At 47.7% G+C, this 23,744-nt stretch overlaps 1 protein-coding gene across 1 annotated transcript in view; it reads left to right on the top strand.

Moving 5' to 3' along the window:
- The first annotated feature begins 272 nt into the window (after positions 1–272).
- PSMD1 (proteasome 26S subunit, non-ATPase 1) overlaps positions 273–23,744 on the top strand; it is a 158,554-nt gene continuing 135,082 nt past the window's right edge. Inside the window, exons 1-4 of the mRNA XM_038742337.1 lie at positions 273–335; positions 17,577–17,620; positions 21,759–21,832; positions 22,003–22,172. Of these exons, the coding sequence (XP_038598265.1) occupies positions 320–335; positions 17,577–17,620; positions 21,759–21,832; positions 22,003–22,172 (304 nt within the window). The 5' untranslated portion in view covers positions 273–319. The remainder of the gene's footprint in view (positions 336–17,576; positions 17,621–21,758; positions 21,833–22,002; positions 22,173–23,744) is intronic.

Here is a 23,744-nt window from a genome sequence, read left to right as displayed (position 1 = left end):
GTTGGAGTCCTCCCAGCCTGCAGGGGGCGCACTACCCCCCGCCCCCCCAGGCAACCGGAAGGACGTCCTGTGGGGGCGGCGTTGGAGTCCGCCCAGCCTGCAGGGGGCGCACTACCCCCCGCTCCCCGTAGAGCAACCGGAAGGCCGTCCTCTGGGGGGCGGTGTGGGGAGGCGCTGAGCGGACACGGGCCCGGCGGCACAGCGGGTCGCCTAGCAGCGCGCAGCGCACCTTCGCACAGCGCACAGCACAGCGTGCTGCACGGCACGGCACAGCGTACAGCACAGCGTGCAGCACAGCGCGGCGCGGCTCGGCGGCAGGATGATCACTTCCGCCGGTGAGGGCCGCCGGGATTGAGCTGAGTCAGGGCCGGGGACGAGTTCATTCAGTCGTTTGCTTGTTCATTCATTCATTCATTCATTCATTCGATCGTATTTATTGAGCGCTTACTGAGTGCAGAGCACTGGACTAAGCGCTTGAGATGTATAAGTTGGCAACATTTATTCATTCGTTCAATCGTATTTATTGAGCGCTTACTGTGTGCAGAGCACTGGACTAAGCGCTTGAGATGTACAAGTCGGCAACATTTATTCATTCATTCGATCGTATTTATTGAGCACTTACTGTGTGCAGAGCACTGGACTAAGCGCTTGAGATGTACAAGTTGGCAACATTTATTCATTCATTCAGTCGTATTTATTGAGCGCTTACTGAGTGCAGAGCACTGGGCTAAGCGCTTGAGATGTACCAGTTGGCAACATTTATTCATTCATTCAGTCGTATTTATTGAGCGCTTACTGAGTGCAGAGCACTGGACTAAGCGCTTGAGATGTACCAGTTGGCAACATTTATTCATTCATTCAATCGTATTTATTGAGCGCTTACTGAGTGCAGAGCACTGGGCTAAGCGCTTGAGATGTACCAGTTGGCAACATTTATTCATTCATTCGATCGTATTTATTGAGCGCTTACCGAGTGCAGAGCACTGGACTAAGCGCTTGGGAAGCACAAGTTGGCAACATCTAGAGACGGTCTCTCCCCAACAGCGGGCTCGCGGTCTAGAAGGGGGAGACAGACAAGGGAACAAGACATATTAACAAAATAAAAGAGTAAATGTGTATAAGTAAAATAGATAGAGTAATAAATACGTGCAAACATCTATACAGGTGCTGTGGGGAGGGGAAGGAGAGGGAGAGGAAGGAGGGGGCTCAGTCTGGGAAGGCCTCCTGGAGGAGGTGAGCTCTCAGTAGGGCCTTGAAGGGAGGATTCATTCAGTCGTATCTATTGAGCGCTTACTGTGTGCAGAGCACCGGACTAAGCGCTTGGGAAGTACAAGTTGGCAACATAGAGAGACGGTCCCTACCCGACGTTGGGCTCACAGTCTAGAAGGGGGAGACAGAGAACAAAACCAAACATATTAACAAAATAAAATAAATAGAATAAAGTAAAATAAATAGAGTAGTAAATCCGTACAAACATCTCTACAGGTGCTGTGGGGAGGGGAAGGAGGTAAGGCGGCGGGGATGGGGAGGGGGAGAGGAAGGAGGGGGCTGAGTCTGGGAAGGCCTCCTGGAGGAGGTGAGCTCTCAGCAGGGTTTTGAAGGGAGGAAGAGAGCTAGCTTGGCGGAGGGTTGTGCAGCCTCCTCCCCTCCACCCTCTTTTTCCTCTCCTCCCCCTCTTCTTCCTCCCCTCCCCCTCTTCTTCCTCCTCTCCTCCTCTCTTCCATCCTCCTTCTCGTCACCTCCTCCACCTCTCCTCCTCTTCCTCCTCTCATTCATTCATTCACTCATTCAGCCGTATCGATTGAGCGCCTACTGCGCGTGCAGCACTGTGCTAAGCGCTTGGGAGGGAGTACGGATCGGCAGCAGGGCGAGGCGGTCCCTACAGAAGCAGCCTGGCTCCGTGGAAAGAGCCCGGACTTGGGAGGGAGAGGTCGTGGGTTCTAATCCCGGCTCCGCCAACTGTCTGCTGTGAGACCTTGGGTAAGTCACTTCTCTTCTCTGGGCCTCAGTTCCCTCATCTGGAAAATGGGGATGAAGACTGAGCCCCACGTGGGGCAACCTGATCATCTTGTATCCTCGCCAGCGCTTAGAACAGTGCTTTGCACAGAGTAAGCACTTAACAAATATCATCATCGTCGTTATTGTTGTTACCCACAGCGCTGCCTCCTCCTGCCTGTCCGCCCCGGCCCCCTCCCCTCCACCCTCTTTTTCCTCTCCTCCCCCCTTCTTCCTCCTCTTCCTCCTCTCTTCCATCCTCCTCCTCCTCTCCTCTCCACCACCCTTCTCCTCCTCTCTTCCATCCTCCTCCTTCTCCTCTTCTCCACCCTTCTCCTCCTGTCTTCCATCCTCCTCCTCCTCCTCCCGTCCTCTTCCTCTCTGTCTTGTTCTCCTCTCTCCTCTCCTTCCTCCATTCCCTCCTCCTCCTCTCCTCTTCCTCTTCTCCTCCACCCTCCTCCTCCTCTCTTCCACCTCCTCCTCTTTCTCTTTCTTCTCCTCTCTTCCACCCTTCTTCTCCTCCTCTCTTCCATCCTCCTCCCCTCCTCTTCCCTCTCTTCCTTGTTCTCCTCTCTCCTCCCTCCATTCACTCCTCCTCTCCTCTTCCTCCCCCCATTCACTCCTCCTCTCCTCTTCCTCCCCTCCTCCTCCTCTCCTCTTCCTCCCCTCCTCCTCCTCCTCTCCTCTTCCTCCCCTCCTCCTCCTCTCCTCTTCTCCACCCTCATCCTCCTCTCTTCCACCTCTTTCTCTTTCTCCTCCCCTTCCACCTCCTCCTTCTCTTCTCCTCCTCTTCTCATCCTCCTTCTCCTCTTCTCCTCCTGTGTTTGTCCTGGAGGGTTAAGTGGTAATCAGGGCCGGGGTATTTGTTGAGCGCTTGCAGCTCAGTTCTGGTAGGGTGCCCCCCGCTTCCTCCCCCAGGAGTATTTCTCCTGGACAGTCTAGTGGTAGTCGGGCTAAGTTATTTATTGAGTGCTCACGGCTCAGTTCTGGTAGTGCTCTCCCCCACCCCCCTTCCCACTTTCCTCCCCCAGGACAATATAGTGGGAATCAGGCTATGTTATTTGTTGATCGCCTATGGCTCAATTTTGGTCGCCCCCCCCCCCCGCCTTCCTCCCTCAGGACTATTTGTCCTGGAGGGTCTAGTGGTAGTCGGGCTGGGGTATTTGTTGAGCACTTACAGCTCAATTCTGTAGCTTCCCCCCATTCCTCCCCAGGGGTATTTGTCCTGGAGGGTTAAGTGGGAGTCAGGCTAGGTTATTCGTTGAGCACTTACAGCTCAGTTCCGGTAACCAACCCCCCCGCCCCTGCCCTTTTTCTCCCCAAAGACTACTTGCCCTGGACGGTTTAATGGTAGTCAAGCACGGTTATTTGTTGAGCACTTACGGCTCAGTTCTGGTAGGCCCTTTCCTCCCCCAGGAGTATTTGTCCTGGACAGTTTAGTGGGAGTTAGGCTAGGTTATTTGTTGAGTTCCGGTAGCCCCCCCACCCCCCAGGACTATTTCTCCTGGAGGGTTAAGTGGTAATCAGGCTAGGGTATTTGTTGAGCCCTTACAGCTCGCTCAATAATTTCAATTGATTGATTGATTTCCTCCCTCAGGACTATTTACCCTGGTCAGTGTAGTGGTAGTTGGTTTGGGGTATTAAGCGCTTACAGCTCAATTCTGGTAGCCCACCCCCCCTTCCTACCCCAGGACTATTTGTCCTGGTCAGTTTAGTGGTAGTCAGTCTGGAGTATTGTTGAGCGCTTACAGCTCAGTTCTAGTAGTGCTCCTCCCCCCCCCCTCCCCCCGCCTTCCTCCCCTAGGAGTATTTAATGATGGCATTTATTAAGCACTTACTATGTGCAAAGCACTTTTGTAAGTGCTGGGGGGGGTGGTTATAAGGTGATCAGGTTGTCCCATGGGGGCTCACAGTTTTAATCCCCATTTTACAGATGAGGGAGCTGAGGCACAGAGAAATTGTGACTCGCCCAAAGCCACACAGCTGACAATTGGCAGAGCCGGGATTTGAACCCACGACCTCTGACTCCAAAGCCCGGGCTCTTTCCACTGAGCCACGCTGCTTCTCCAGTATTTGTCCTGGAGGGTTTAGTGGTAATCAGTCTAGGGTATTTGTTGAGCACTTACAGCTCAATACTGGTAGCACCACGCCCCCCCCCCCAGGAGTATTTGTCCTGGAGAGGTTAATGTTAGTCCACTTAGTGGTAGTCCCCCTCTCCATCCCCCCCATCTTACCTCCTTCCCTTCCCCACAGCACCTGTATATATGTTTGTACATATTTATTACTCTATTTATTTATATATTTTACTTGTACCTACCTATTCTATTTATTTTATTTTGTTAGTATGTTTGGTTTTGTTCTCTGTCTCCCCCTTCTAGACTGTGAGCCCACTGTTGGGTAGGGACCGTCTCTACACGTTGCCAGCTGGTACTTCCCAAGCGCTTAGTCCAGCGGTCTGCACACAGCAAGCGCTCAATAAATACGATTGATTGATTGATTGATTGATTGGTAGCCTCTCCCCGGCCCCCCCTTCCTCCCCCAGGAGCATTTCTGCTGGATAGTTTAGTGGTACCCGGTCTTAGTTATTTGTTGAGCACTTACGGTCCAATTCTGGTAGCCCCTCCGCGGCCCCCCGCTTCCTCCCCCAGGACTATTTCTCCCGGAGAGTTTAGTGTTAGTCTTTTAGACTGTGAGCCCACTGGTGGGTAGGGACCGTCTCTATACGTTGCCAACTTGGACTTCCCAAGCGCTTAGTACAGTGCTCTGCACACATAGTAAGCGCTCAATAAATGCGATTGATGATGTTAGTCTGGAGTATATGTTGAGTGCTTACAGCTCAGTTCGGATAGCCCTCCCCCGGGAGTATTTTTCCCGGAGAGTGTAGTGGCCATCAGTCTAGGGTATGGAGAGCTTACAGCTCAATTCTAGTTGCCCCACCTCCCTTTCCCCCCTGCCCGGAGTACTTCTCCTGGAGAGTTTAGTGTTAAGAGTGGGCAGAGCACCGTACTAAGCGATTGGGAGAGTCCAGTACAACAGAGTTGGTAGACATGCTCTCTGTCCACAAGGAGCTTACAGTCTAGTTTGTATTTATTACTCTATTTATTTTACTTGTACATATCTATTCTATTTATTTTATTTTGTTAGTATGTTTGGTTTTGTTCTCTGTCTCCCCCTTCTAGACTGTGAGCCCACTGTTGGGTAGGGACCGTCTCTATATGTTGCCAACTTGGACTTCCCAAGCGCTCAGTACAGTGCTCTGCACACAGTAAGCGCTCAATAAATGCGATTGATTGATAGTTTATGGTCTGCTTCTCATCAGTCGTGTTTATTGAGGGCTTACTGTGTGCAGGACACTATACTAAGCGTTTGGCTCAGTACGGTGGAACAGTCGGTAGGCACGATTCCTGCCCACAAGGAGCTTGCTGTCTGAGAAGCAGCTTGGTTTAGTGCATAGAGCACGGGCATGGGAGTCAGAAGGTCAGGGGTTCTAATCCTGGCTCCACTGCTTGTCTGCTGTGTGGCCTTGGGCAGTTCATTTCGGAGAAGCAGCGTGGCTCAGTGGAAAAGAGCCCGGACTTTGGATTCAGAGGTCATGGGTTCAAATCCCTGCTCTGCCAATTGTCAGCTGTGTGACTTTGGGCAAGTCACTTCACTTCTCTGGGCCTCAGTTCCCTTGTCTGGAAAATGGGGATTAAGACTGTGAGCCCCCGTGGGACAACCTGATCACCCTGTAACCTCCCCAGTGCTTAGGACAGTGCTTTGCACATAGTAAGTGCTTAATAAATGCCATCATTATTATTATTATTATTATTATTTCTCTTCTCTGCGCCTCAGTGACCTCATCTGTAAAGTGAGGATGAAGACTGTGAGCCCCATGTGGGACAGGGACTGTGTCCAACCCAATGTGCTTGGAAGCATTCCAGTGCTTATTACAGTGCCTGGCACATAGTAAGTGCTTAACAAATACCATCATCATTATTATTATTGTTTATGATCCTTTTGGCACCAGTCAATCATTCAGTCAAGGGTATTTGAGTGCTTACACTATGTAGAGCACTGTACCAAGTGCTTGGAAGAGTACAATACAACAGAATCAGCGAGAAGCAGCGTGGCTCAGTGGAAAGAGCCCGGGATTTGGAGTCGGAGGTCATGGGTTCAAATCCCTGCTCCGCCACTTATCAGCTGTGTGACTTTGGGCAAGTCACTTAACTTCTCTGTGCCTCAGTTACCTCATCTGGAAAATGGGGATTAAGCCTGTGAGCCCCACGTGGGACAACTTGATCACCTTGTAACCTCCCCAGCGCTTAGAACAGTGCTTGGCACATAGTAAGCGCTTAATAAATACCATCAAAAAAACCCAACCCAGAATTAGCAGGCAGATTAGAGGGACTACAGTCGTTTGTATTTATTAGGCGCTTCCTGGGTTCGGAGAACTGTATTATGTGCTTGGGGGAGTACAGTACAATAGAGGTGGTAGACAGGATCCCTGCTCATCATCATCATCATCAATCGTATTTATTGAGCGCTTACTGTGTGCAGAGCACTGTACTAAGCACTTGGGAAGTACAAATTGGCAACACATAGAGACAGTCCCTACCCAACAGTGGGCTCACAAGGAGCTTAGTCAAGTTTATGGTCCCTCTTCCGTCTCCCATTATTGGGGAGGCAGCCCCCTGCCCTTGAAGGGGCTACCCTTCAAAGCCCTACTGAGAGCTCACCTCCTCCAGGAGGCCTTCCCAGACTGAGCCCCCTCCTTCCTCTCCCTCTCCTCCCCCTCCTCATCCCCCCCACCTTACCTCCTTCCCCTCCCCACAGCACCTGTATATATGTTTGTACGTATTTATTACTCTATTTTATTTGTACATATTTATTCTACTTATTTAATATATTTTGTTTTGTTCTCCGTCTCCCCCTTCTAGCCTGTGAGCCCCCTGTTGGGTAGGGACCATCTCTAGATGTTGCCAACTTGGACTTCCCAAGCGCTTAGTACAGTGCTCTGCACACAGTAAGCGCTCAATAAATACGATTGAATGAATGAATGAATGAAAGGTAGTAAAGGAAACCCCAGGTAAGGGAAGCAGCGGAGTACCAGGATCCATCCATGAGGAATCTGGTAGGGTGGGAAGAGTTCACAGGGCTTGTGGGGGATGGGAACCAGGATTCAGAGTGGTGGAGGCTGGAAGTGTATATGTATATATGTTTGTGCATATTTATTACTCTATTTATTTTACTTGTACATATCTATTCTATTTATTTTTTTTTTTGTTAGTATGTTTTGGTTCTGTTCTCTGTCTCCCCCTTTTAGACTGTGAGCCCACTGTTGGGTCGGGACCGTCTCTATATGTTGCCAACTTGGACTTCCCAAGCGCTTAGTACAGTGCTCTGCCTACAGTAAGCGCTCAATAAATACGATTGATTGATTGATTGGAAGTGGATCGGTAGCAAAGTAGCCATCCCGGACCTTCTCTCTGTCGACCTCCTTGGAGTCCCACCCTGGGCATTCATTGCTCCCCCGTCCTCTGCATCACCGGGATCATGGCCAGCAGCGGGCAACAGCAGGACAGAGTGCGCTTGTTTTGTTTTGTTGTCTGTCTCCCCCTCCTAGACTGTGAGCCCGTTGTTGGGTAGGGACCGCCTCTATATGTTGCCGATTTGTACTTCCCAAGCGCTTAGTACAGGGCTCTGCACACAGTAAGCGCTCAATAAATACGAATGAATGAATGAATGAATGAATGAAGCCCGGCCCAAGCGAGGGTTGGGTCACCTCGGCCACCACTTCTGCCAAGGGAGATATTTGGCATTATCATCATCGATCGTATTTATTGAGCGCTTACTATGTGCAGAGCACTGTACTAACTGCTTGGGAAGTACAAATTGGCAACATATAGAGACAGTCCCTACCCAACAGTGGGCTCACAGTCTAAAAGGGGGAGACAGAGAACAGAACCAAAACATACTAACAAAAAAAATAAATAAATAGAATAGATATGTACAAGTAAAATAAATAGAGTAATAAATATGTACAAACATATATACATATATACTTCCAGCCTCCACCACTCTGAATCCTGGTTCCCATCCCCCCCCGAGCCCTGTGAACTCTTCCCACTCCATCAGATTCCTCAGGGATGGATCCTGGTACTCTGCTGTTTCCCTTACCTGGGGTTTCCTTTACTACCTTTCATTCATTCATTCAATCGTATTTATTGAGCGCTTACTGTGTGCAGAGCACTGGACTAAGCGCTTGGGAAGTACAAGTTATGATCTCCAGGTCGTGCTGCCATTTCCTACTCCACCAGTCATGGTATTCTTTGGGCGCTTACTGAGGTGCAGAACACTGTCCTAAACCCCACAGTACAATGGAGTTCGTAGACACATTCCTTGCCCCCAAGGAGCTTACGGTCCAGAGGTGGGGAGAGACATTAAAATAATCAATTAACCTTCTGCATTGAGTGCTTATTATGTGCAGAGCAGCATACTAAGCACTAGCGAGAGTATCATATAACAGAATTAGTAGACACGCTCCCTTCCCGTAACAAATTTATATTCTAGAAACTGTCAATTACGAATATAATAATAATAATGGCATTTATTAAGTGCTCACTATGTGCAAAGCACTGTTCTAAGCACTGGGGAGCTTACAAAGGTGATCAGGTTGTCCCATGGGGGGTTCACAGTCTGCAGCGTGGCTCAGTGGAAAGAGCACGGACTTTGGAGCCAGAGGTCATGGGTTCGAATCCTGGCTCTGCCACTTGTCAGCTGTGTGACTTTGGGCAAGTCACTTGACCTGGCTTCTAGTCCCGGCTCTGCCACTTTCATTCATTCAGTTGTATTTACAGTAATAATAATAATAACTTCTCCGTGCCTCAGTTACCTCATCTGTAAAATGGGGATGAAGATTGTGAGCCCCACGTGGGACAACCTGATCACCTTGTATACCCCCAGCGCTTAGAACAGTGCCTTGCACATAGTAAGCGCTTAATAAATGCCATTATTATTATTATTATTATTATTATTAGTCCCCATTTTACAGGTGAGGTAACTGAGGCCCAGAGAAGTTAAACGACTTGCCCAAAGGCACCCAGCTGACAATTGGGGGAGCCGGGACTTGAACCCATGACCTCTGACTCCAAAGCCCGGGCTCTTTCCACTGAACCGCACTGCTTCTCTATGTACGTGATGTACCTACGTACATAAGTGTCGTGGGGTTCTTATCAAGGGCTTAAAGGGTACAAATCCAAGTGTTTAGGTGATGCAGAACGGAGAAGGCATAAGGGAGGCGAGGGCTTAATTAGGGAAGGCTTCTTGGAGGAGATGTGATCTTAGTAAGGTTTTTGAAGGCGGGGAGAATAGTGATCTGTCGGCTATGAAGAGGGAGGGATGTGAGGGCGTTGGCGGCGAGATAGACAAGATTGAGGAAAAGTAAGTGGATTGGTGTTAGAGGAATGAAGTGTGAGGGCTGGGTTGTAATAGGTAATCAGCAAGGTAAAATGGGGGCGAGTTGATTGCTTTAAAGCCAGAGGTCAGGAGATTCGGTTTGTTGCAGATAATAATAATAATAATAATAATAGTATTTGTTAAGCGCTTACTATGTGCAAAGCACTGTTCTAAGCACTGGGGGGATACGAGGTGATCAGGTTGTCCCACACGGGGCTCCCAGTCTTAATCCCCATTTTCATAATAATAATAATTGGCATTTGTTAAGCGCTTACTATGTGCAAAGCACTGTTCTAAGCTCTGGGGAGGATACAGGGTGATCAGGTTGTCCCACGGGGGGCTCACAGTCTTCATCCCCATTTTCCAGATGAGGTAACTGAGGCCCAGAGAAGTTCAGTGACTTGCCCAAGGTCACACAGCAGACACGTGGTGGAGGCGGGATTCGAACCCATGACCTCTGACTCCAAAGCCCGGGCTCTTGCCACTGAGCCACACTGAGGTAACTGAAGCTCAGAGAAGTGAAGTGACTTGCCCAAGGTCACACAGCAGGCACGTGGCGGAGCCGGGATTCGAACCCGTGACCTCGGACTCCAAAGCCCGGGCTCTTGCCACTGAGCCACGCTGAGGTAACTGAGGCTCAGAGAAGTGAAGTGGCTTGCCCAAGGTCACACAGCAGGCACGTGGCGGAGCCGGGATTCGAACCCATGGCCTCTGACTCCAAAGCCCGGGCTCTTGCCACTGAGCCATGCTGAGATAACTGAGGCTCAGAGAAGTGAAGTGACTTGCCCAAGGTCACACAGCAGGCACGTGGCGGAGCCGGGATTTGAACCCGTGACCTCGGACTCCAAAGCCCGGGCTCTTTCCACTGAGCCACGTGCAGATGTGGGATGAATAACCTCTGGTGGTTCTTGAGGAGTGGAAAGGTGTGGATTGAATGGGGTTTTTCTTTTTTTGGGGTGTTTTTTTTTTTAGAAAAATGACTCGGGCAACAGAGAGAGTAAGGATTAGATGGGGTGAGACGGGAGACCGGGAGGTCAGCGTGGGGGCTGATGCCGTAATCCAAGTGGGATCGGATAAGTGCTCGGATCAGTGATGAGCAGTTTGGGAGGAAAGGATAGGACAGATTTTAGCGGCGTCGTGAAGATAGAACCAACAGAATTTGGAGACCGATCGAATCTTTTAGATTCAACCACTTTTAGACTGTGAGCCCACTGTTGGGTAGGGACTGTCTCTATATGTTGCCAACTTGTACTTCCCAAGCGCTTAGTACAGTGCTCTGCATACAGAAAGCGCTCAATAAATACGATTGATTGATCTTTGGGTTGAATGTGACACGAGTCAGCTCGTCGCGGGCAAAGAGCGTGTCGAGCGACTCTTGTATTGTACTTTCCCAAGCGTTTACTTCAGTGTTCCTGTTAAGTGCTCAATAATAATAATAATAATAATGATATATGTTGCCAACTTGTACTTCCCAAGCGCTTAGTACAGTGCTCTGCACACAGTAAGCGCTCAATAAATACGATTGATTGATTGATTGATTAATGATAATAATAATAATGATGGCATTTATTAAGTGCTTACTATGTGCAAAGCTCAAATACCACCGATTGATGAGTTGAGAATAATGTAATGGGCTTTGGGGGCAGGGAGGATGGCCTCTAATTGATCCTTGACTGACGTTTCTTCCCTCATTTAACAAAGATGCTGCTCAACTGGCTTTTCTTTTCTGGGCCTCTTAAATTTTGGACTCCCCTTGAACAGGTTCCCCTTTGTCTCTGAACTGTAAGCTCTTTGTGGGCAGGGAATGTGTCTGTTATAATAATAATAATAATAATAATAATAATTATGGCATTTATTAAGCGCTTACTATGTGCAAAGCACTGTTCTAAACGCTGGGGAGGTTACAAGGTAATCAGGCTCACAGTCTTAATCCCCATTTTCCAGATGAGGTACCTGAGGCACAGAGAAGTTAAGTGACTTGCCCAAAGTCACACAGCTGACAATTGGCAGAGCCGGGATTTGAACCCATGACCTCTGACTCCAAAGCCCGGGCTCTTTCCACTGAGCCACGCTGCTTCTCTGATATTGTGCTCTCCCAAGCACTTAAGTGCACAGTAAATGCTCAGTAAATCCGACAGGTGGAAAAATGCGATTGATTGTCATTCAACCGTAAATCGATTAATATTGTTTATCGAGCGCTTTCTGAGTGAGGAGCGTTGTACTTCGCAGTTGGGAAAGTACAGTACAATACAGTCGGTAGATAGCTTCCCTGTCCATAAGGAGCTTCCCGTCTAGAGGGGGGATCAGACATGAAAATAAATTACAGCTAGGGGAGTTAGTGCAGTGTAAGGGGGATGGTATTTGTTATGCGCTTACTATGTGCCGAGCACTGTTCTGAGCGCTGGAGTGTGCATGAGTCCTGTGGGGGTGGGGATGAGAGGGGACTACTTAACTGCTTAGTGGGTGGGGGGGGGGTCTTCTAAGACTGTAAACTCTTTGTGGGCAGGGCACGTACCCGCTAATTCTGTTGTATTGTTCCCTTCCAAGCACTTAGTACAGTGCTCTGCGCATAATAAGCACTCAATAAATAATAATAATAATGGGCAGGGCACATGTCTGCTAATTCTGTTGTATTGTTCTCTTCCAAGCACTTAGTACAGTGCTCTGTGCATAATAAGCACTCAGTAAATAATAATAATAATAATGATGGCATTTATTAAGTGCTTATTATGTGCAAAGCACTGTTCTAAGCGCTGGGGAGGTTACGAGGTAGACCTAACCTTCCTCTCCCCCTCCTCTCCCTCTCCATCCCCCCCCCCCGTCTTACCTCCTTCCCTACAGCACCTGTATATTTGTGTATATGTTTGTACATATTTATTACTCTATTTATTTTACTTGTACATATCTATTCTATTTATTTTATTTTGTTAATATGTTTGGTTTTGTTCTCTGTCTCCCCCTTCTAGACTGTGAGCCCCCTGTTGGGTAGGGACGGTCTCTATATGTTGCCCACTTGTACTTCCCAAGTGCTTAGTACAGTGCTCTGCACACAGTAAGCGCTCAATAAATACAATTGATTGATTGATTACAAGGCAATCAGGTTGTCCCATGGGGGGCTCCCAGTCTTCATTCCCATTTTACAGATGAGGTGACTGAGGCCCCGAGAAGTGAAGTGACGTGCCCCAAATCACACCACTGACATTTGGCGGAGTCGGGATTTGAACCCATGACCTCTGACTCCAAACCCCGGGCGCTTTCCACCGAGCCACGCTGCTTCTCTCAACCAACGATTGATTAATTAAGTGCATAGGAGAAGCATTAGGGAGGGAAAATAGGGGGAGGTCCATGCTTAAGTCAGGGAAGGCTTCCTGGAGGAGATGCGATTTTAGTAGGGCTTTGAAGATGGTCTGTTGGAATTGAAGAAGGGGGGCATGCCAGGCAGGGGGCAGGGAACGAGCAGGGGGGATGGCGGATGAGGTGAGTGCCAAGGCCCAGTGAGTAGGTTGGTACTAGGGGAGCCGAGTGCCTTGGCTGGCTAGGAATGGGATGGGAGAGAGCTCATTGAATCTCTTGAATCTGCTGGTGAGGAGCATAATTATTCTGTTATGTCCTGTTTTTCCCAGGATTTTCTGAACTCTGGTTTGCCAACTTGTAGGTCTACCTTGGCTTTCTTATCTGCCCATGGAGTTTAATTGGCTGCTAGAGCACGAGTCTGGGAATCAGAAGGTCGTGGGTTCTAATCACCCTGGGCTTCAAGGCTGTCCATCCCCTCGCCCCCTCCTACCTCCCCTCCCTTCTGTCCTTCTCCAGCCCAGCCCGCACCCTCCGCTCCTCTGCCGCCGCTAACCTCCTCACTGGGCCTCGTTCTCGCCTGTCCCGCCGTCGACCCCCGGCCCACGTCCTCCCCCAGGCCCGGAATGCCCTCCCTCTGCCCATCCGCCAAGCTAGCTCTCTTCCTCCCTTCAAGGCCCTACTGAGAGCTCACCTCCTCCAGGAGGCCTTCCCAGTCTGAGCCCCTTCCTTCCTCTCCCCCTCGTCCCCCTCTCCATCCCCCCCATCTTACCTCCTTCCCTTCCCCACTGCACCTGTATATGTGTATATATGTTTGCACATACTTATTACTCTATCTTGTACATATCTATTCTATTTTATTTTGTTAGTATGTTTGGTTTTGTTCTCTGTCTCCCCCTTTTAGACTGTGAGCCCACTGTTGGGTAGGGACTGTCTCTATATTTTGCCAACTTGTACTTCCCAAGCGCTTAGTACAGTGCTTTGCACACAGTAATCGCTCAATAAATACGATTGATTGATTAATCCTGGCTCTGCCACTTGTCTGCTATGTGACCTTGGGCGAGTCTCTTCACTTCTCTGGGCCTCTGTTACCTCATCTGTAAAATGGGGATTAAGACTGTGAGTCCCATGCGGCACAGGGGACTATGTCTAACCTGATTTAACCTGTTTAACCAGAGGCCCTAGTGAGAGCTCACCTCCTCCAGGAGGCCTTGCCAGACTGAGCCCCTTCCTTCCTCTCCCCCTCGTCCCCCTCTCCATCCCCCCCATCTTACCTCCTTCCTTCCCCACAGCACCTGTATATATGTATATATGTTTGTACATATTTATTACTCTATTTATTTTACTTGTACCTATCTATTCTATTTATTTTATTTTGTTAGTATGTTTGGTTTTGTTCTCTGTCTCCCCCTTCTAGACTGTGAGCCCACTGTTGGGTAGGTGTTGTGCCGAGAATCAGCGAGTGAGACCCAAGTAGAAATTTAGAAGTGGATTTTATTAGCGCGCGGCTGCAAGGGGCCAGGGACCCAGATCAAGCAGCCCTGATCCCATTCTCACTGCGTCTTTTATTCAGTTACAGCAACATGGGAGGGAGCATTTAGGAATTTCAGGAATCCAATTAGGACCAACAGGATGCTGTAAATTCTCTGTTTTTACTGCCTTGTAAAGGTTGTTGTTATCTGCCATATGGCCTTGTATAGATAGGTGTGTAAATTCTGTTATCTTCTGTTGTCACTGTCTTGTCAGGATGTCATCTGACCTAGGACCTTACATAGATAAGTGTTACTTGTTTAATGGCCTTGAAGGCATCTGTTGCAGACAATACAAAAAGGAGTTGTTCTCTCAGCCTGCACAAAATGGAGTCAGTCATGTCAATTCCGCTAGTGGACAACAGGGATGGCTTTTGTCAGGCAGGTCAGGGTGGGGGAGGCCTTGGTTAGGCAGGTTTTGTGGCGGGAAGTTTTTGCGGGCATTCTTCTTCCATGAAGAAGGGTGTACAAAGGGATGGGAGGAAGGGATGGGAAAACAAAATGGATATCAGACAAACCCGATCACAACATAGGGACTGTCTCTATATGTTGCCAGCTTGTACTTCCCAAGCGCTTAGTACAGTGCTCTGCACACAGCGCTCAATAAATGCAATTGATTGATTGATTGATTTCCTTGTGTCTACCCCAGTGCTTAGTACAGTGTCTGGCACACAGTAAGCGCGTAACAAATGGCGCGATTATTATTATTCTCTCTCCAAGCTAAAAATTTTGCCAAGGACCTTTCCCCATCACAGTTTTCCCCTAACTGTTGCTCAGCGATGTGGTCTGAGAGAAAATTTGTTCTTCTGTATTCTTCTAGGGAAATGGATAACCCAAGTTTTCCCTCTTGGTCTTACAGGAGATAAAGCCTGGCCATCTGTCAATCAGTCAATTAATCAGTGGTATTTATTAAGTGCTTATTGTGTGCAGAACACTGTACTAAGGACTTGGGGAAGTTCAATACAATAGAGTTGGTAGACACAATCCCTGCCCACAAGGAGCTCACATTCTTTAGGAAGAGACAGGCCTTAAAATAAATTACAGGTAGGGAAAATACTAGATAGGTAATTGCTGTGGGGCTGGGGTGAATATTAAAGTGCTCAAGGGGTAACACAGCCAACTTCTTAGCCTATGCAGAGGGGAGGGAGGGTAGGAGAAATGAGAAGCCGTGTGGCCTCTCAAATCTGGGAATCAGGCCCTGGGTTCTAATTCTGGCTCAGTCGCTTGTCCGCTGTGGGACCTTGGGTGAGTCACTTAACTTTTCTGGGCCTCAGTTTCCTCATCTGTAAGAAGGGATTCATGGTAGGCAGGGAACATGTCTCTCAACTCTGTTATATTGTTCTCTCCCCTGCACTTAGTGGTCTGCACACAGAAAGTGTTCAATAAATACGATTGAATGAATAAATGCGATTGATTGGGATTGAATACTGGTTCTCCATCCCTCTTAGACTGTGTGCCCCATGCTGAGCAGCAATATTGTCCAATCTGATTATCTGTTATATCCCTCTGTGCTTAATATGTGTTTAGAGCAAACACTTAACAAATGGCACAGTTATTATTATTTGAAATCCTGCAGGGGCCGAAACCAGACTGGGGAATCATAAACTGCCTGCAGGAGCCAGCGAGGAGCTGATATTCATTCATTCATTCATTCAATCGTATTTATTGAGCGCTTACTGTGTGCAGAGCACTGTACAAATTGCTTGGGAAGTACATGTTAGCAACATATAGAGACAGTCCCTACCCAACAACGGGCTCACAGTCTAGAAGGGGGAGACAGACAACAAAACAAAACGTATTAACAAAATAAAATAGAATAGTAAATATGTACAAGTAAAATAGAGTAATAAATGTGTACAAACATATATACAGGTGCTGTGGGGAGGGGAAGGAGGTAGGGCGGGGGAGGTGGGAAGGGGGAGAGGAAGGAGGGGGCTCAGTGTGGGAAGGCCTCCTGGAGGAGGTGAGCTCTCAGTAGGGCTTTGAAGGGAGGAAGAGAGCGAGCTTGGCGGAGGGGCAGAGGGAGAGAGGGCATTCCAGGCCAGGGGGGAGGATGTGGGCCAGGGGTCGACGGAGGGTCAGGCGAGAATGAGGGTGCGGGCTGGGCTGGAGAAGGACAGAAGGGAGGTGAGGTAGGAGGGGGCGAGGTGATGGACAGCCTTGAAGCCAAAGGTGAGGAGTTTTTGGCTGATGCGTAGGTTGACTGGCAGCCACTGGAGATTTTTGAGGAGGGGAGTAACATGCCCAGAGTGTTTCTGCACAAAGATGATCCGGGCAGCAGCGTGAAGTATAGACTGAAGTGGGGAGAGACAGGAGGATGGGAGATCAGAGAGGAGGCTGATGCAGTAATCCAGTCAGGATAGGATGAGAGATTGAACCACATATTGAGATGATATCTCAGCTCCACCTCCACTCCTGGCCCCTTTCCCTCTCCTAGGGGCAGAGTGTACCGACTGCAGCTGGTCACCTGACCCTAATGGCTTGGCCATCATGGTGTCAGTCTCCTCCCCCCAACATCCCCCCCAAGAGCTGGTGCCCCCGACCCGGTTGCGACTCAGTTGCTCCAAGTCTAAAAGTTTCTGTGGAGCAAGAAAAGTACGTGATTTTGCTATAATAATGATGGTATTCCTTAAGCGCTTACTATGTGCCAAGCACTGTTCTAAGCCCTAGGGTAGATACGAGGTTATCAGGCTGTCCCATGTGGGGCTCACAGTCTTAGTCCCCATTTTCCAGAGGAGGTAACTGAGGCCCAGAGAAATGAAGTGACTTGCCCAAAGTCACACAGCTGACAAGTGGCAGAGCCGGGATTTGATGATGGCTATCATCAATCGTATTTATTGAGCGCTTACTGTGTGCAGAGCACTGTACTAAGCGCTTGGGAAGTACAAGTTGGCAACATATAGAGACAGTTCCTACAAAATAGTGGGCTCACAGTCTAAAAGCTATGATGGCTCTTTCCGAGATTGACTGGAACATGATCTTTTCTGCCTGTTCGCAACCGGGAGCTAGATAGTAATAATAACAGTAATAATGGGGATAATAATAATAATAGCAGTAGTAGTTAAGTAGGGCAAAGGGATAGTTGGTGATATGAGTTGCTCTGAACATTGTGTGAATGTTTTTGTGTACATCAGCTTTTTGCCAAGGTAGAGGCGGACCTCTTTGACTTTAAGAAAATAATGGAGCACCAAGTGGTCGCGGAATCGTACAGCTCACACATCGTCCTTCTAACCATTTGTCGTATAATTTAGATCCCAGGGACTGTACGTGCCTTCGGTTTTACAGTGGTTGACTCATGGCTATAACAAGCTCTTTGTTTTGCAGCTGGAATCATCTCCCTTCTGGATGAAGAAGAACCACAGCTCAAGGTATGGGTGGAACTAACTCATTTTACTTGCCCAAAACAAAACTCTTTGAGTGTATCTCCTTGGGCTGTCTATAATATCAGTCGGGATAGGTGAACCCATGAAAGACTCATTCCAGTTGCAATTCAACCTTTCTCTGTGGTAAATTCTTCCCGGTTTTGCCGTACAGAAGACGGATGAAGATAACCCATTTACTCTATAAACCTCTCAGGTGTCTTTAAGTGTAAATTAATAGTTTTTTGTTCAAGATTGCTCAGACTTCATAAGGATTATTTTAGTTTTCAGTTGGCTCTGTCGGCTGGTCGCTGTCTTTCCGTCCGTGAATTTTGATGGCACGGAATGAGGCCAAGATCCTTAGGAATGTACAGTTAGGAAAAAACTGTGTGAAAAGGTTTAGGCCGGATGTTCCCAAACTTTCAATTCCTCAGATCACTTCGGTTAGGGCAAGGCAACTCCTGTCTCTGGTTGGAGGAAGAAAGTATCACCCTCTTATCCGGACCATTCATCCTCTCTTCACCTCCACCGTACTCTTCCTTGGCTCTACTCTGCTTTTCCTCTTGCCCTTCCACTTCCTTCCACATTCTGCCTTTCGGCTTTTTCCCAGTTCCTGTTTGTTTGGTGCCTTTGCTCTCCCTCCCACTTTCTGTTCTCCCATAAAGTACCAGAAGCTCAGACAAGAGGAAATTGAACAGAAGTTAGAAGCCAGCCCCTTCAACCCTCTCCTCCTCTCCCCTTCCTTCTCCTTGTTCTCATCTGTGTCTGTCTGTTTCTCCCCTTCTCTGCTTTCTCCTTCTTTCCCTTTCCCTCTTTTCCCCACCCTTCAAACCTTTCTCTCTCCTCCTCTTTTCTCTCTCTCTTTTCCTCAGACGGGGAGTGGATAGAGTTAAACCCGGGGCAGTGGCACTGGGTCGCCTCGTGGATGGGTCGCTTGTCGAGAACAGATGAGGCTTGGTCCTGGGAACCTTTGTGAAGGAATTACTAATGATGGAGTGATGAGAGTTGCCATATGTTCCATATGTTGCCAACTTGTACTTCCCAAGCGCTTAGTACAGTGCTTTGCACACAGTAAGCGCTCAATAAATACGATTGATGATGATGATGAGAATGGTTCTCACAGTGCCACTTGTGCTCAACCACCTCTGTCTGTCGTATCCCCTCTGGGGGGATCACTCTGGGAGTGAGGGAGGGAGTAGATAGGGCTCGCAAGACTTATTTACGGTTTGAGGGATCCTAGAACAGTGCCGCTGCTGTGCCGAAATTCGTCAGCGAGAGCCACCGCAATCTTCACTGCCTGCGTCGGCTACTTTTCAGGATTCCTACTGTGCCTGTCCACCTTGTGAAACATCCTGGGTGGTTCTTTGGTCAGAAAACTTCACCACCCGTGATATAGCCCCAGCACTCCTTCTCCCTACTTGCACAGTCAATCCTAGGACCCGTAATCATAACGATTATCATTCTGGTCTTGTTGAGCACTTACTATGTGCCGAGTGCTGTTCTAAGCACTCGGATACCAACTAATCAGGTGGGACACAGTTCCTGTCCCACCCGGGGCTCACACTATTCCAGCACTTAGTACAGGGCCTGGCACATAGTAAACACTTTACAGACTCCCTTCTTATAATCATCCCCATTCTACGGATGAAGTAACCGAGGCCCAGAGAAGTGGAGTGACTTGCCTAAGGTCACCCAGCAGACACGTGGTGGAGGCGGGAACCCAGGTCCTTCTGACTCCCGGGCCAGGGCTCTATCTAGGAAGCCACGCTGCTTCTCAGGTGTCCAGGTTCCCGGAGCTGTGAGTTTCACACTGATATACCCATAGCAAGGCTAGTGGTCCTTTGTATATATGTTTGTACAGATTTATTACTCTATTTATTTCTTTTACTTGTACATATCTATTCTATTTATTTTATTTTGTTAATATGTTTGGTTTTGTTCTCTGTCTCCCCCTTCTAGACTGTGAGCCCGCTGTTGGGTAGGGACCGTCTCTATATGTTGCCAACTTGTACTTCCCAAGCGCTTAGTACAGTGCTCTGCACACAGTAAGCGCTCAATAAATATGATTGATTGGTTCACGATTCAGACTTGAAGGAACACTGTCGTTAGCCCTGTCGTTGGAAAATTATATCCGCCAGCGTTCGGGTATTTCACACCTTATAAAAAAAAAGTGTGGTCTTTCCTTAAGAGTTATTCAGATTTGGGATGGAAATTGTGCTTGAGTTCAGTACCCCTGAAACCCAAGATCTCCATTAACGCTAGAAAAGGAATAAAGAGGCTACCGGGAAATTGTAAAGAATCGGTCTATCTTGTTCTTACATTTAACTACACCCAAGTCTCCTAGAACAGAGAGAGGGCTTCATTCTTGTGAAACTCCACGATAAGGAAAAGTCATTAGCCCGCACCCAAACTTATATCATGCTCATGCAACTGGTTCTTCCGACCCAGCGGCACACAATCTACCCGTAATAGGCTCGTGGTAGAAAAACTTTTCTTAATTCCCCAGCTGCATTGCATCCAGAGTGCATCCAAGAACTGAGTGTCTTGTTTGTCAGTAACATGGGAATGTTGGATTGTTTTTAAGCCACTGAAAACCAGGTCTTTAGCTTCATTCACATATACCTTGATACCTTGTTTTTTAGTCCTGCTTATGTAAGGAAGAAAACATTCTAATAATGATGGTATTTGTTACGTGCTTACTGTGTGTCAAGCACTGTTCTGAGCACTGGGATAGATACCCACTAATCAGGTTGGACTGTCCCACGTGGGGCTCACAGTCTGAGTATGATTTATCCTCGCTTTACATATGAGGTAACCGAGGCACAGAGAAGTGATGTGATTTGCTCAAGGCCAGTAGGCAAGTGTTAGAGCCATGATTAGGACCCATGTCCTCTGACTCCCAGGGTCATGCTCTTTCCATTAGGCCACACTGTTTCCCAATTTCCCAACTGTCACCCAATTGTCATGGAGAAATAACAAAGGTAAGGAACCTGCTGCAGAGTGAACAGCTGTGTGACTTACTACACCAGTTCATTCATTCATTCATTCAATCGTATTTATTGAGCACTTAGTGTGCAGAGCACCGTACTAAGCGCTTGGGAAGTACAAGTCGGCAACATATAGAGACGGCCCCTACCCGACAACGGGCTCACAGTCTAGAAGGGGGAGACAGACAACAAAACAAAACATGTGGACAGGTGTCAAGTCGTCAGAACAAATAGAATTAAAGCCAAATGTGCATCATTAACAAAATAAATGGAATAGTAAATATGTAGAAGTAAAATCGAGTGGTAAATCTGTACAGATATATATACAGGTGCTGTGGGAAGGGGAAGGAGGTAGGGCAGGGGGATGGGGAGGAGGAGAGGAAAAAGGGGGCTCAGTCTGGGAAGGGCTCTTGGAGGAGGCGAGCTCTCAGTAGGGCGTTGAAGGGAGGAAGAGAGCTAGCTTGGTGGATGTGCCCGGTGTGACAGGATGACCGTGACCCTAAATCAATCTTAAGTCTTGAGGATGCCAGACAGATGGAGTTGGTTTTGGGGCTCTTCCAAGGGGTTCACATTAGGATCCCTTTTGGGCACCCTTGGCCAGTTGTTGAGCAGTAAGGATCCCTGGTCACTCCAACTAATGTCACATACCTCTGGGCCTGGTTTGGGCCCAGATCCCCAGGTTTCTGCCAGAAAACTTTCAGCCTTGGTCACGTAGCAGTTGGAACAGCCCCCAAACTCACTTTGTTCTACTCTGTGATTTCCCAAAGGAAGCCTGTAGGTGAAAAAGTAAAGTAAAAGAAATTGGAATACACTCAGTTCTACCAGAATGCATCATTTCACTATGTGTTTTTGATCGAACACGACGTCGGTATTTGGTAACGTTTTTCTGACCATGTGAACCTGTCTGGAAACAACCAGATAAAGTGTCAAAAGAAGTGATTGCAGGCGATATCAGGCACAAGTCTTTCTTAAATGTGAGGTCCTTCAAGAAAGCACCCCTTAGGTTATTGGAGGGCTGGGTGTATTCTCAAGTTAACTAAGAAATGGAGTTACTGATACTCAAATGTTTAGACATTTTGTTGTTAGAAACATCTTTTGAAAAAGCAGGCAGGAGGGCAAATGTACTTCTTGATGACTTAATTTTGCTTTTATTTTCGTAGGAGTTTGCACTACAGAAATTGAACGCCGTGGTCAATGACTTCTGGGCAGAAATTTCTGAGTCTGTAGACAAAATGTAAGAAAACGCTTTACTTCTGTTGGGGTTATTTGAATCATTTGTACCAAAAGATAGATCTGGCACTTCTCTGCTAGAACGATCTATCGAAGCCAAGATTTGGGGCTTAGACTTCTTTTGGACTAAGGGATATGAAAGCTGAAGTGGCGCGTTTCTTTGATTTATTTTAGTGAGGTTCTGTATGAAGATGAAGGTTTCCGGAGTCGTCAGTTTGCTGCCCTTGTGGCGTCTAAAGTATTTTATCACCTGGGGGCTTTTGAGGAGTCCTTGAACTATGCCCTGGGAGCAGGTGACCTCTTCAACGTCAATGACAACTCTGAATATGTGGAGACGATTATTGGTAATTTTTTTTCAATATAATACATATATAATACATATACATATATTATTGTACTCCAGGAGGCCTTTCCAGACTGAGCCCCTTCCTTCCTCTCCCCTTCATCCCCCTCTCCATCTCCCCCATCTTTCCTCCTTCCCTTCCCCACAGCACCTGTATATATGTATATATGTTTGTACATATTTATTACTCTATTTATTTATTTATTTATCTTGTACATATCTATTCTATTTATTTTATTTTCTTAGTATGTTTGGTTTTGTTCTCTGTCTCCCCCTTCTAGACTGTGAGCCCGCTGTTGGGTAGGGACTGTCTCTATGTGTTGCCGACTTGTACTTCCCAAGCGCTTAGTACAGTGCTCTGCACACAGTAAGCGCTCAATAAATACGATTGATTGATTGATATATATTTCGCCAATATATATATAATGCCAAAGTTCATCTCTTCTACCTTCATGTTCCTCTGAATATAGCTTGCATGGCATCTTCTTCTGTTTGGGATTCCTTTCTGCTTTATTCGTGTTTAGTTTCATTCTGGAGAGGAAATACCAATCAATTTATCGGTCAGTGGTATTTATTGAGCACCTACTGTGGTCAGAGCGCTGTACCAAGCACTTAGGAGAGGACAATACAACAGAGTTGGTAGACACGTTCCCTGCCCACAAGGAGCTTACAGTCTAGCCCAGTTCTTTCCCAAGCTCATTTGTTAACACTTTTCCATTAGACAGAGTTCAGCACTCATCTACTTTGCTATGTTTGTTATTAGTAACACATCTTTACCCCACATACAGCCTAAATGGTAATGACACAAACTCTTATCACAAGACGGCCATGCTTGCCCTCTTATTTAATACTAACATAAGCAAGTCAGTTGTTTGTACAGGTGTCAACCTCATGTGTATAATGATCACCCTTATGGGCTTGGCCTGGTGGGGATGGAGTGCTTAGTACGGTGCCTGGTACATAGTAAGCACTTAGCAAATACCACTATTATTATTATTATTAAGCTTTGCGCACCTGGCATTTTGATTAGATTGGGCAGCAGTAACTAGTTCAACCTGTCATTGAGTCAGCCGTATTTATCAAGCACTTACTGTGTGCAAAGCACTGTATTCAGTACTTGGGAGAATACAGTACAATAAAAACAGACATATTCTCTGCCCGCAATGAGCTCACAGACTAGAGGCCCCAGAAGAGGATTTGGGCAGAGCATCTGTCTTCTTCAGCGGGCTGTGAGGCCAAACCAGAGCCCAAGCCCCCATGAAAACAAGCTGTCCAGAATGTCTAGAGCAGTGCTCTGCACCCAGGGATGTTGATTCCCTACACGCAAGCAATTTATGAAACCTATTGAAGGCAGCCCTTCAAACGGGGCAATGTCCCCTTGTCTGGTGAAGAGAACTGAAGCACAGGGGAGTCCTCCCCACCCCAAACCATTGTCATCTAGGTTTTTTGACTCTGTTCCTTGTTCTTTACACTTTTCCCCCACCTAGATTGTGAGCCCCATGTGGGACAGGGACAGTGTTGTGTTTGTGTGTACCCCGGTGCCTAGTATGTGCTAGGCTGTGAGCCCGTTGTC

This window comes from Tachyglossus aculeatus, chromosome 1 (assembly GCF_015852505.1).
Source record: "Tachyglossus aculeatus isolate mTacAcu1 chromosome 1, mTacAcu1.pri, whole genome shotgun sequence".
In the NCBI taxonomy this organism is placed as follows: Eukaryota; Metazoa; Chordata; class Mammalia; order Monotremata; family Tachyglossidae; genus Tachyglossus; species Tachyglossus aculeatus.
The sequence above is the reverse complement of the archived record's forward strand: the minus strand, read 5'-3'. Positions and strand labels throughout refer to the sequence as shown.